This window comes from Rhodnius prolixus, unplaced genomic scaffold (assembly GCF_049639745.1).
Source record: "Rhodnius prolixus isolate KJV_2025 unplaced genomic scaffold, Rpr scaffold_1, whole genome shotgun sequence".
Classification (NCBI taxonomy): Eukaryota; Metazoa; Arthropoda; class Insecta; order Hemiptera; family Reduviidae; genus Rhodnius; species Rhodnius prolixus.
This window is the reverse complement of record NW_027411581.1, coordinates 64,600,668-64,614,239: the sequence shown is the minus strand read 5'-3', so window position 1 is coordinate 64,614,239 and position 13,572 is coordinate 64,600,668. Positions and strand designations below refer to the sequence as shown.

The 13,572-nt window shown below is 32.4% G+C and overlaps 2 protein-coding genes across 2 annotated transcripts; both read left to right on the top strand.

Annotated features, from left to right (window-relative positions):
* The first annotated feature begins 2,498 nt into the window (after positions 1 to 2,498).
* On the top strand, positions 2,499 to 5,568 carry LOC141446119 (uncharacterized). The gene is made up of 2 exons (XM_074112559.1): positions 2,499 to 2,649; positions 4,591 to 5,568. Exons 1-2 carry the CDS (start codon positions 2,619 to 2,621, stop codon positions 5,253 to 5,255), a joined length of 696 nt encoding a protein of 231 aa, XP_073968660.1. The 5' UTR covers positions 2,499 to 2,618; the 3' UTR covers positions 5,256 to 5,568.
* Positions 5,569 to 9,743: 4,175 nt separating this feature from the next.
* Positions 9,744 to 13,305, top strand: LOC141446115 (uncharacterized). Its single transcript, XM_074112540.1, has 2 exons — positions 9,744 to 9,858; positions 12,966 to 13,305. The coding sequence occupies exons 1-2, from the start codon at positions 9,819 to 9,821 to the stop codon at positions 13,223 to 13,225; spliced, it is 300 nt and encodes a 99-aa protein (XP_073968641.1). The 5' UTR covers positions 9,744 to 9,818; the 3' UTR covers positions 13,226 to 13,305.
* Positions 13,306 to 13,572: the final 267 nt, after the last annotated feature.

Below are 13,572 nucleotides of genomic sequence, written 5' to 3'. Positions count from 1 at the left end.
GTTTTCTCCTAAAATATTTCCTTGATAAAGTTAATATTTCACTCGTTTGTAGAGATATGTATTGTCCATAATTATGTATGATTTCATTCATTTCTGATGGTTGAGAAGAGAGATATTGAGAATTGAATTTTGGCAGAGTTTAAAACAATGAAAAGTTTAGATTCTGTTTTCTCCTAAAATATTTCATTGATAAAGTTAATATTTCACTCGTTTGTAGAGATAAGTATTGTCCATAATTGTGTATGATTTCATTCATTTCGGATGATTGCGAAGCGAGATATTGAGAATTGAATTTTGGCAGAGTTTAAAACAATGAAAAGTTTAGATTCTGTTTTCTCCTAAACTATTTCATTGATAAAGTTAATGTTTCACTCGTTTGTAGAGATATGTATTGTCCATAATTATGTATGATTTCATTCATTTCTGATAGTTGAGAAGAGAGATATTGAGAATTGAATTTTGGCAGAGTTTAAAACAATGAAAAGTTTAGATTCTGTTTTCTCCTAAACTATTTCATTGATAAAGTTAATGTTTCACTCGTTTGTAGAGATAAGTATTGTCCATAATTGTGTATGATTTCATTCATTTCGGATGATTGCGAAGCGAGATATTGAGAATTGAATTTTGGCAGAGTTTAAAACAATGAAAAGTTTAGATTCTGTTTTCTCCTAAACTATTTCATTGATAAAGTTAATGTTTCACTCGTTTGTAGAGATATGTATTGTCCATAATTATGTATGATTTCATTCATTTCTGATGGTTGAGAAGCGAGATATTGAGAATTGAATTTTGGCAGAGTTTAAAACAATGAAAAGTTTAGATTCTGTTTTCTCCTAAAATATTTCCTTGATAAAGTTAATATTTCACTCGTTTGTAGAGATATGTATTGTCCATAATTATGTATGATTTCATTCATTTCTGATGGTTGAGAAGAGAGTTATTGAGAATTGAATTTTGGCAGAGTTTAAAACAATGAAAAGTTTAGATTCTTTTTTCTCCTAAAATATTTCATTGATAAAGTTAATATTTTACTCGTTTGTAGAGATAAGTATTGTCCATAATTGTATATGATTTCATTCATTTCGGATGATTGCGAAGCGAGATATTGAGAATTGAATTTTGGCAGAGTTTAAAACAATGAAAAGTTTAGATTCTGTTTTCTCCTAAACTATTTCATTGATAATGTTAATGTTTCACTCGTTTGTAGAGATATGTATTGTCCATAATTATGTATGATTTCATTCATTTCTGATGGTTGAGAAGAGAGATATTGAGAATTGAATTTTGGCAGAGTTTAAAACAATGAAAAGTTTAGATTCTGTTTTCTCCTAAAATATTTCATTGATAAAGTTAATATTTTACTCGTTTGTAGAGATAAGTATTGTCTATAATTGTGTATGATTTCATTCATTTCTGATGATTGAGAAGGGAGATATTGAGAATTGAATTTTGGCAGAGTTTAAAACAATGAAAAGTTTAGATTCTGTTTTCTCTTAAACTATTTTATTGATAAAGTTAATGTTTTACTCGTTTGAAGAGATATGTATTGTCTATAATTGTGTATGATTTCATTCATTTCTGATGATTGGGAAGGGAAATATTGAGAATTGAATTTTGGCAGAGTTTAAAACTATGAAAAGTTTAGATTCTGTTTTCTCCTAAACTATTTCATTGATAAAGTTAGTGTTTCACTCGTTTGTAGAGATATGTATTGTGTATAATTGTGTATGATTTCATTCATTTCTGATGATTGAGAAGAGAGATATTGAGAATTGAATTTTGGCAGAGTTTAAAACAATGAAAAGTTTAGATTCTGTTTTCTCTTAAACTATTTCATTGATAAAGTTAATGGTTTACTCGTTTGAAGAGATATGTATTGTCTATAATTGTGTATGATTTCAATAATTTCTGATGATTGGGAAGGGAGATATTGAGAATTGAATTTTGGCAGAGTTTAAAACTATGAAAAGTTTAGATTCTGTTTTCTCCAAAACTATTTCATTGATAAAGTTAGTGTTTCACTCGTTTGTAGAGATATGTATTGTCTATAATTGTGTATGATTTCATTCATTTCTGATGATTGAGAAGCGAGATTTTGAGAATTGATATTTGTCAGAGTTTAAAACAATGAAAAGTTTAGATTCTAGAGGCTAATGGAGAATTCATTTGCATGGACACCATGAAAGGGTCTCGGGCAAAGGGCTACTTTGCACGCTATTTCTGTATAGATGTTCCAGACAATAAACTTAGCCGACATCTTTACTGAGCTGTAGGAGTTTCAGTGCTGAAAATTAACTCAAGAATGGGACATTGTTTAAAAAAAAAGGATGATTTATTATTATACGATAATTACTTTTTAATGGAAATGAATTCTAAAGTATTTACTGAAATACTAGTATTACAGTTATTTAACAAAACTGTAATTGTACAAATAAATTAAAGCAAATAAGAAAATGATGTGGAAGGAATCGATTTTTTTGTGTAAGATAAAATCACAAGTGGTCGATTGGTCACACCGTGAAAGATAAGCTACCTGATTGGTACAAAGTCATTTACATATGTACGTATGTATATATACTCGTATATATATAAGATGTTACAAATTAATTTGAGCACTTATGAATGAAGATTTCATGATGATTAAATTAGGTAAGTGAATATTTGGATTAATTATTTAGTTAATGTGATTAAATTTGTTCAGTTACCAATGTTGTTAATAGTTTTCGATGATTTGTTCGGTAATGTACGCCTATTGAAGCGTGTAAATGTGTGATTGTTGTTGAAATCTATTTAGCTTTCAATTTAATTTCGAGCTTTTTTTTTTGCTTTCTCTAAACTATTGTGGTCAAGCTCATTTTGAGATTATGACTTTTCACCGGAAGTAGTCGTTTTTGAGATTTCTTTAAAAAGGAAGGAAGTGTTTTTTTTTTGTTTTTTTTTAACAGAAAAGTACGTGTTTAAAAGCAGCATAACGTTAAAATAAAATAAAAAAAGTAAAATAAGTTCAAATTTAAAGTTTTAACTGGGTACCACCTGATAAAAAAGTTGCTTTTCCACACTAATATATAGATATAGCTTTCAATAATTAGGGAATTAGAGGAATCAGTGGGAATAAGCTGTGTAGTTAGCGGATACTTTATTCTAACGCGAAGATCTCCCAGCTTCGAATCCAGCTGATGGCCCCTTACATTTTCTCTTACTAGGAGCTTCTTTATAGCTCCCGTTCCGGTGTTAGAAAGTGTTCTGTATAATGAGGAAACACTGGTTACGAGCAGTGAACTGGAAAAAGCGTTGGGTAACATTGACACGTTTAGAAACGAAAACGTTTTGACGAAATATTATTATTATTTTATATATTTATATATTTGTTATTTTAAAAGTAATATTATTTTATATCAATTTTTTTTTAAAGATTAAAGATTGGCGCCTTGAGCTTTTTTACACTGCCGGCCTCTGGACAGTGTTCTCTCGTTACAGACATCACTGTCCATCGCCGGACAGTGAACTAAGAAGTTCATAGGAAGAGAAAATCTAAGGGTCAGCAGCTGGATTTGAACCCGAAAAAGAAATATTATTATTATAATTTTTATTTATATACATAATGCTTTTAGGATAACTCCTTAAATACAGAAAAAATAAATAAATAAATAAAAATGCCAAAATTGAAATAATCATGTCCTATAAATTTTAAATTTTATTAGCACAAAATGTTTAATTATTTTCCGGAGTTTGTATAGTCTCACCGCCTCTTTGCTGAACGGTTTTTTTTTTCCTTTAATATTTTGAGCTTTTCCGAAATACGGCCCTAGAATTTTCTTTAAACTCCATGATTATACTTTTCTTTTTGGCAACATTTTCCACCCGCTATATTCGCTCTGAAGTGCCATCTTTGTTAAGCACAATCTCTCTCTCACTCTCTCTCTCTTTCTCTCTCTCTCTCTTTTGAGTACAGCTTTTCTCGGATTAGATATGTTGCTGGAAATTTAAAGAAAATTTCACAGCATCGGGAAGTACTTCTTTATTCACTAGATTGTTCCTAGTAAATAAGCACTTAGGTTTTTCCCGTAAAGGAAGGTTTTTTCGAACTGCATTATATTGTTAATAATTTACTGTAACACAAAAATTAAAAGTTATGAATTAGAGCCTTTAGTGTAGAGTTAAAATTCGTGACAGTTACGCACTGGCCTCAAAATAGTTGGTTCCTTTCATTTCGAAGGGTTCAGCTGATGTAAATAGTAAATTAAAGCCAATTTTTGCAGGCTTTAAGTTCCAATATTAAACATTAAATAAAATGCAAGGCCTAGACCCAGGAAATCGAACCCACTAAACCTACAATACATCTTAGCTTGGCAGGTTTAGCCGATAACCGCCTAAAAATACTTTACTATAAAGTTCTCATATTAAACATTAAATAAAATCCATGGACTAAGACCGGGAATCGAACCCACTAAACCAACAATACACCTTAGCTTTGCGGGTCTAGCCTATAACCGCTCGGCTATCGTGGCGTGTAAAATGTATATTACTTTATGAAGTTATGAATTACAATGACGTGAAATTATACTTTTCATTTTTTTTCTTTTGTTTTAGGTTTATTATTAGCCTGTGTTTTTACCATCTCTTTGGCGTATAAATGCGATCCCAGAATAAAAGAATATAATTGGCCAAATAGTAAGGATTGTCAGAGTTATTACCACTGTGTTAATGGTACAGCCACTGAAGATAAATGTGTCACTCTATTCAGAAAGTTTAATCGGGAGACGTTGAAATGCGATTGGACGTGGAAAGTGAATTGTTCGGCTGAACCACACCTACCAGTTCCAGATGCTGAAGAGGTAAAACCAAAGGATCCGCCTGCAGAGCCATCAGAACCTGCCCATGAATATGTTCCACATCAACCAGATCCTGTTCCAGAACGTTCAGACTCTAAAGAGGTAAAACCAAAGGATCCACCTGCAGAGCCATCAGAACCTGCCCATGAATATGTTCCACATCAACCAGATCCTGTTCCAGAACGTCCAGACTCTAAAGAGGTAAAACCAAAGGATCCACCTGCAGAGCCATCAGAACCTGCCCATGAATATGTTCCACATCAACCAGATCCTGTTCCAGAACGTCCAGACTCTAAAGAGGTAAAACCAAAGGATCCACCTGCAGAGCCATCAGAACCTGCCCATGAATATGTTCCACATCAACCAGATCCTGTTCCAGAAAGTCCAGTTAATGAAGTGGATGGCTCATTGTATCCAGCTTAGTTAGCTTGGGAACATTGATGATGTCGAAGTTGTCACTCTGCGAACTGAGAAGTCATCTAAGTCCACAAATGGAATGAAGAAATTCAGGGGATAATAACAATAATAACGAACAGTTCCCTAAGAGAGTTTACACATACCTACCTCCCCTATTTTAAAATGGGATACAATAGCAAATTGAGTTCTAAATGAGGACCTTTTAATTTTTATATAATAATTTGATTGAGTATTAAAACGATTCTGTAACAAATAAAGTTTCTATCTCTACCTTTTTTTTGTACCTAAAATTTACAGTGTATTGTTAAAAATTAAAATAAAATGATTAATTCTTTATAGCAATCTTTTGCTCCTAAAACCTTTTGCCTTCTATATAGTCAAAATGAATTAGGAGTCTTTGATCGAATGTAAAATAGAAAATTTACCCGGAACTACTCAGTTAAAATAGTCATGAAACTCAGCTAAGTTTCTCATTTTGTTGTCTCTCTCTCTCTCTTACTTCTAGTAAAAGTCTTACGGATTTGCCATATCCGCTTTGATGCTTGGTGATAATGAAAAAGTTCATTTTACAGTTTGGTCTTCAGAACAGGAAACAGCAGAGAAAAAAGTAATGTGCTTGAAGCACTAAAAGAGAGAGAGAGAAGAGTAAGTAAAGTAATCGCCCACTTTTCGCGGTGGGCTTCACGTCCAACTACAAAATTAGGTATCGTGGACGGAGGTGACTAACAAACATACTTTACTACAAATCTCTCATATTAACCATTAAATAAAATCCAAGGCCTAGACCGGGAATCGAACCCACTAAACCAACAATACATCTTAGCATTGCGGGTCTAGCCTATAACCGCCTAACATACTTTACTACAAATCTCTCATATTAACCATTAAATAAAATCCAAGGCCTAGACCGGTGGGAATCGAACCCACTAAACCAACAATACATCTTAGCGTTGCGGGTCTAGCCTATAACCGCCCGGCTAACGTGGCGCCTGCGAGAAAGAGAGAGAAGATTAACCCAATTAAATTATACGAACAGAAAAAATAATAACTTACAATTGAAAAAAAAAAATTAAGTTGCGCTTTAGAACTATCAAATAGATTAATGGGGGAAAAATCTTTAGGTTTGTTAAAGAAAAGTGGAAACGCGGAAGTGAGGAATGAATTGTAGGAAACTTGTTGCTTCCGCTTCCTTTACATTGTACCTCACCCCCCATCCCAAACTACCTAATTCTCCTCTTTATGTTACACCAGGATGTATGTAGCTGGAAAATGGTCAATTTAAGCATACAGCATCCCGCCTGAGTAGAATAACTTGTTGGTTAGGGCTAGTGGTTTTCTTATGATGATTCTATTTTCTTTTGACACCATTTTGCCTAAACTTTACGCTATAGATTTTTAGCAGCCTTAGAGTTGCTACAATAAAAAATACTTGTAGTATCGATGCACGTAGAGTATTTAGATTTATTTAAAGCACCGCACAGTTTTGAAACTTCAAGGAAATTATCTTTGATTTTATTCATCGTATTTCTGAGTGGAAGTCGAAATTCCTTCACTAAACTGATTAATTTACTGAAGGTGGAGGGAAGTCCGAAACCGGAAACACATTTTCAACGTAAAGAAAATTGATCAAAACTGCAAAATTCTACTTTACAAGAGAAGTTAGTACTGGAGTTTTTTTTTTACTCTGTCTGAGGTTTAATTTGACGCAGAAACATTCAAATTCGATATTTAGAAATCGATGATCGATAGTAGCTAATAACAATACATTCTTGGAGCAGCAAAAATCAGCCAAACAGTTTAATTATACAATTCCCCCCCCCCCAGATATTGGCTATTTCCGTTTTAAAAAAACGCTTCTATTATTTTAACTTTTAACTGCTTATAGTAAACAATTTGTATTTCAAACATTTTTCCAGAAAAAAAAATCGATTGTAATCGATTGTAAGTTAGGCTGTTTTCTAAAGTGCTATGTTTATTGTATTGGTATGTATTCAGCATAACATTCTTCTTCTACTTCTTCTTCATCTTCCCATGATGCTGTAGTAGGACCTGGACTACCATTCAAGAGAGAGTGGCCACACTTCCCTGTCCTCGGCTTTTAGGCACCATCTTCTAACACCCACCCTTTCGCAGATCTCTTTCTACGTCATCCAACCATCTTATCCTAGGACGACCTCTACGTCTAGCGCCACTCCCGGGTGTCCATATAATACTTTTTGGGGAGGGACTCGATGATGGGGCAATCTGTATAACATGGAAATAGTTCTCTCGTGAATTTGACTTACTCTACTTCCGGAAAATATTTCTTCTAAAGTGATAAGAATTAAGTATGACTCAATTTTTTTTTTTTTTTTTTAGAATTAGATGAAACTTTGTGAGTTCGAACTTTGAGAATAGTAGTAGCCGGAAGACGTGGGAGTCTTCACATCCGGAATTTAATGACTTGAAGCGGAAATATGTAAATGGTACTTTTTTTTATTTATTCATTTTGGAAATATAATGTTTTTCTTAGAAATAAAATTACTTAACTACAATCTAAACCACACCCCCAAAAATATTGATGTACATGACGTAAGTCTTCTTGGAAGAAAATCTTACCCTGGAATTTTCCTTAGACCGGTAAATATTGAAAGGGTTACCGGGAAATAGAAAAAAAGGGGGGGACTCTGGCATTTTCCATTAACACAGAGCGGAGATGGGCCTTCCGTTGTCCAGACAAGCGAGCTTTAAAACTTCACAACTTAGTGGCTTCAGATTTTCCAACAGGAAAATTAAAGTTAGGAGCTTATTTTTTTTTTAGTTGAATGACTTAGGAAAATTTAAATCAACTATAAATAATTTTAAACTGGATTTCTTCTTAAAAAGCTATTTTCTTTTTTCCTTTTATATATGCCGTAATTTTCGAGGTCTCCTAAACCAGTAGAAGTGGTATTTAGAAAATAGACGAAAAGTTTTCGTAAAATAATCCCCTCAACTGCAAATTCCTCCTTTTCATCAAAGGGAATTTTCATTTGGTGAAATATGAAAGAAAATTTGGTTATATTAAGGAAAAAAACAAACAGATATTATCAATGGAATTTGTTCTTAATTTTGTTTGAACAATATAAGAGCAATTTAGATAACAATTGGATGATTCAGCTTTATCACATCTTGTAATTGGATGATGTGTCACAGATTCCAATATTATTCAATAACCAATAAGTGCGTAATAAGAATTATTTTTATAAAAATTACTTCCAATTTAGAATCAATGAATTATAAGTTCTAAACCAACGATTGCTCAATATGTGTTCATGTGTTCAATGAAGTAAAAACTCCAAAACATTCACAAAGTGTACAAATATGTTAAAAATATACTAATGTTACGGTCATTTCTCTTGAATGAGTAATGTTTGAATTTAATTGTACGTTAGATCTTTATTATTATGTATGTATTTTTTGTACCAAGTTGTATTCATTGTTGTTAAGGATAAAACCAACTCCTTTTGTTACAGGTTTATAACCTATAAAACAAATAAAAAATATAATAATAATAATAATAAGTAAAAACTCCATTTACAAAAAAAAAAAGTAATATAAAATGGTTTCATTGGGTTCGTAGGAACAAAGAAGAAACTCTGCTATCAAGAAGTGAATGTTCGTTTAAGAGATCGTCTTTGAAAAAAGATAAAGTCAACAAAATTTTCTAAGATCTGACGGGGAACAAGGATTTCTTTTAAGAGAATTTAAAGGAAAAAGGCTTAAGTTAAAAAAATTGACTTTAAATTTTAACTAAGTAATATATAAGTAGGATTTGTTTATATAGTAAAGTAGTAAAAGTAAAGTAATTGCCTATTATTTCAAGCGAGCTTTACTTCCAACTACCAATTAGGTGTCGTGGACGGAGGCGACTAGCAAACATACTTTACTGTACTCGTAAATTTCTTATATTAACCATTAAATAAAATCCAAGGCACAGACCGGGAATCGAACCCACTAAACCAACAATACATCTTAGCATTGCGGGTCAAGCCTATAACCGCCTAACATACTTTACTATAAATTTCTCATATTAACCATTAAATAAAATCCAAGGCTTAGACCAGGGGGAATCGAACCGACTAAACCAACAATACATCTTAGCATTGCGGGTCTAGCCTCTTAACCCGTTCGGCTATCGTGACGCCTGATTTGTTTACATATTTTATTTATAGAATGAATACAATTTTTCGCTCCATCTGCAGTAACTTAATCATCATAGAAATCACTGTAAACTGATCAGAAAATTATGCACTAATATGGGCAACAATAATGATAGTGTGCGAACGTCGAATAGCGTTGATTTCATTTTAGACACAATCAACAAAATTAAACATATTCGTATGTAAATTATGTTGTAAAATTAAAAGATTATTTCAAGCTGAATCAATGAAAATGTTAACTAATAATATATAATAATATACATATAAGTTTTGCGTCAATTCTGCCGCACAGAAATATCGTTCAAATATCTTGTTATCGATATTGCTATCTTATAAGAATGATGTCATACAAGTGAGGTAGGAGAAGTTTGATTAATAGCAGATCACAATGTGCAGGAATATCATCATGTATGCTAATTTTATATTTGGTAAGTTATATAAATATCTTGTTATACAATAGCTCTTCATAAATCTAATTTTCTCATATCTTTTTTAAAAAAAAAATTATCACTAATTAATTATTTTATTACATTTTAATAATCAATTAATTGGTAAATTTATTTGAATTATAATTGATCAAATTTTAAATCAATAAAAAAATCAATAACCAAATTTTTTGCATCATTCAAATCAAAAGTGCCGGAATTGTGAACAGAGAAAAACCTGACAAACATTTTCTTGGAGAATTTTATTTTTTCATTTAATTTTCTTTTTCTGTCGAATTTTTAGATTTTATTGTTTTAGAAATTAGGAAAAATAATGAACAATATGCTCAATTTTCTTTCTTATTTCCCAATTTAAAAAAAAAATCAATATTTTCTTTCAATTTTCCTTTCTCACTTTTATTAATTACATAAAACAGGAAATATTACGTAAGAAAAATGATATATTTTGAATGATAGTTTTATTATTGCATATTCTGATAATTCATTAAATATCTATGAGGAAAAAAAAAAAAATTAGCAAAATATAATTTAGAATGCATTTTTATTAGAAGATAATTGGCAATAATGAATTAACCAATTAGATGTGATGATGTAGGAAATGTAGGCGGTTACGTAGACAATAGGAAACTAGGCTAGGATTATCTGACCACACGCTTATATTAAAACTGGCCACGCCCACAGCAAACAGGCCACGCCCACAGAAAAACAGGCCACGCCTGTACCAATGAAATCTTCACTACATAAAATGAGGGTGGTCAATATTTTATTTTTATTTCTTACAGAATTTCCAGTTTCTATTACTATTTGCATCAGAATGTATCGGGATAATGTAAAGCGTGATAAATTGTTAGATATATTTTTATTAATATATTTCATCGGAGCAATTTCAACTGATAATCAAATTATCATTGTTATATGTATAACACTTCATGAACATGAAATTAAATTTAAAGTGGGTTAAGTTATCTGAAGTATTTGTTTTTACAGATAAATTTTAAAAAAAATCGATAATTTTACATTAGCAATAACGATGAATAATATGCACCTGTAATAGTTTTACCCTTTTCCAGATAGTCGATGAGGATTATTCCTTGCGAATCCCAAAAGACAGTCGCCATAATCTTTCCGGCCGAAGGAACAGTCTTCACCTTTTTTTGGTGCAGATTCCCCCTTGGTAACCCATTGTTTAGATTGTTCTTTGGTCTCAGGAGTGTAGTGATGTATCCATGTTTCATCCACAGTGACGAAACGACGCTTAAAGTCCTGCGGATTCTTCTGGAACAGCTGCAAACCGTCCTTGCAACACTTCACACGATTTCGTTTTTTGGTCAAGCGTGAGCAATCGCGGCTACCCATCTTGCGGATAGCTTTGTTATGGTCCAAATGTTGATGCAAAATATTATGTACCCGTTCATTCGAGATGCCCACAGCACTAGCAATCTCACGCACCTTCATTCTTCTGTCATCCATCACCATATCATGGATTTTATCAATGATTTCTGGAATAGTAACCTCAACAAAGCGTCCAGAACGTTCAGCGTCACTTGTGCCCATTATAGCCACTCTGGAAATTTTGAAACCACTTATAAACTGTTCTAATCGAAGGTGCAGAGTCACCATAATGTTTATCAAGCTTCTCTTTAGCTCTCCTGAGGCGTTTTGCCTTTCATAAAGTAGTGTTTAATCAACACACGAAATTCTTTTTCGTCCATTTTTTTTGAAAATCACTCGACTTCCTCGATTCAAACGAATGCCAAACACAAAGAAATAGACCGGATCTGGCTGAAACTTGGTGTGTGTTCTTCCAAGAGATGCTACTAACTAAACATAACCTCGATACGCGCCAGTGGAGCTATCTCTCTGACTTTGCACGGACTTTTCAAACGACCCTCGTACTTACCTTAACCAGAAAGGGAAAGTAAACAAACTGAAATCGATTTAGTTGAGTTTCTAGTTATTTTTGATCGAAAAAAACCAATGAATTCTTGAACCAGCACTTTGTTAAATATTTTATTAATTTTGGTGGGAAAACTATAATTTTAATAGGAATAAAATAATAATTATTTCATATCCTTTCATTACTAATTAATCAGAATAATTTAATTCAGGATATACTTTTAAGAAAAACTGTTATTGCTTCAATACAATAAGCATAGAAAAGGGTTCTGTCAATGTATCGTTATTTTTAACGGGGGAAAAAAACTAACGCAGATTTGTACGTGGGCGTACCAATGGCTTACTGGCCATAAAAAAGGGATAATAATGTAAGAGTAAAGTTAGAAGAAAGAAATCTTGGAAATTTACGCCAAAGTGACCGAAAGTATTATGTGCAAAATATTTTATTCTATATAAGTTCATGATTATTTATCTCTGGAGGAAATGTGTTGGTAGCACTTGTAATATTGAATTTTTTTTGCGGGAAATTTTATCAAATTGATTTGAAAACTGATTTGATTTTATAAGAAAGAAATTGATCAGTGTCCACGGTAGCCGAGCGGTTATAGGCTAGACCCGCAATGCTAAGATGTATTGTTGGTTTAGTGGGTTCAGCTCCCTCTGGTCTAGGCCTTGGATTTTATTTAATGGTTAATATGAGAAATTTATAGTGAAGTATGTTAGGCGGTTATAGGCTAGACCCGCAATGCTAAGGTGTATTGTTGGTTTAGTGGGTTCGATTTCCTATCACTAGGTCTTGGATTTTATTTAATGGTTCATATGAGAAATTTATAGTGAAGTATGTTAGGAGGTTAAGGGCTAGACCCGCAATGCTAAGATGTATTGTTGGTTTAGTGGGTTCGATTCCCAGTGTCTCTAGGCCTTGGATTTTATTTAATGGTTAATATGAGAAATTTATAGTAAAGTATGTTTGCTAGTCGCCTCCGTCCACGATACCTAATTGCCCGTCTGAAAAAATAGGCAATTATTTTACTTTACTTTGACCAGTATCCAATGAACAGTAATGATTTTATTGATCTGTACAAATATTTGACAATTCTTAGAATTTTTTACAGCTTCATCGTTTTAAAAATGCTTTACAGCCATCAAATAACCAATAAAATCAATTTATTATTACTAATTTTTTTCCGCAGCACTGTTTGCATCAACAGAGTTGTTAATAGTGCACGCCGAAATGATGCCAAGATGCCCGCCAGAAGGTTCTATGCTATTGCCCGTTCCTGGAGACTGTTCTGGCTACATTGTTTGTCAAGACGGATATGGTGTATATGAAAATTGTAACATGTTGAAACTATTTGACAGAGTCATCAACAAGTGCGAGTGGAGGTGGAAGATTGATTGTGGAGCCGTGCCGATACAATTTCCGCCCACTTCCTGGAAATCTGATCCATAATTTTGATTTTATTTTTGTACATTTTTTTTTTTGTTATTTACTTTAAAAATAAATAAATAAAAAAAATGTTTTAAAATGTTTGCAGCGCGGAGTTCTTTCAAAATGTAATTTGTAATTTGTGATCGTGTCTGCAGTGTACATATATGAAACGACCGGATTGGCCATAAGTTGGCAAACGCCATAAGCGGCCATTTGTTGATTGATTGCGCTCAGTATTGCGGTTAGACTTAAAATTTAGAACTAAAGAAGGAAAAGTGTTCTTATTGTAGAAAAAAAAAGGATATCCTCTTACAAAAGATCGATTTATTGACCAACACAAAAAAAAAAGGAATCGATTGTGTATCTGA

Coding starts and splice junctions, on each gene's coding strand:
- LOC141446119 (XM_074112559.1), top strand. CDS start 2,619: ATGAATGAAGATTTCATGATGATTAAATTAG. Junction 2,650..4,590: donor TTTCATGATGATTAAATTAG/GTAAGTGAATAT, acceptor CTTTTGTTTTAG/GTTTATTATTAGCCTGTGTT.
- LOC141446115 (XM_074112540.1), top strand. CDS start 9,819: ATGTGCAGGAATATCATCATGTATGCTAATTTTATATTTG. Junction 9,859..12,965: donor GTATGCTAATTTTATATTTG/GTAAGTTATATA, acceptor TTTTTTCCGCAG/CACTGTTTGCATCAACAGAG.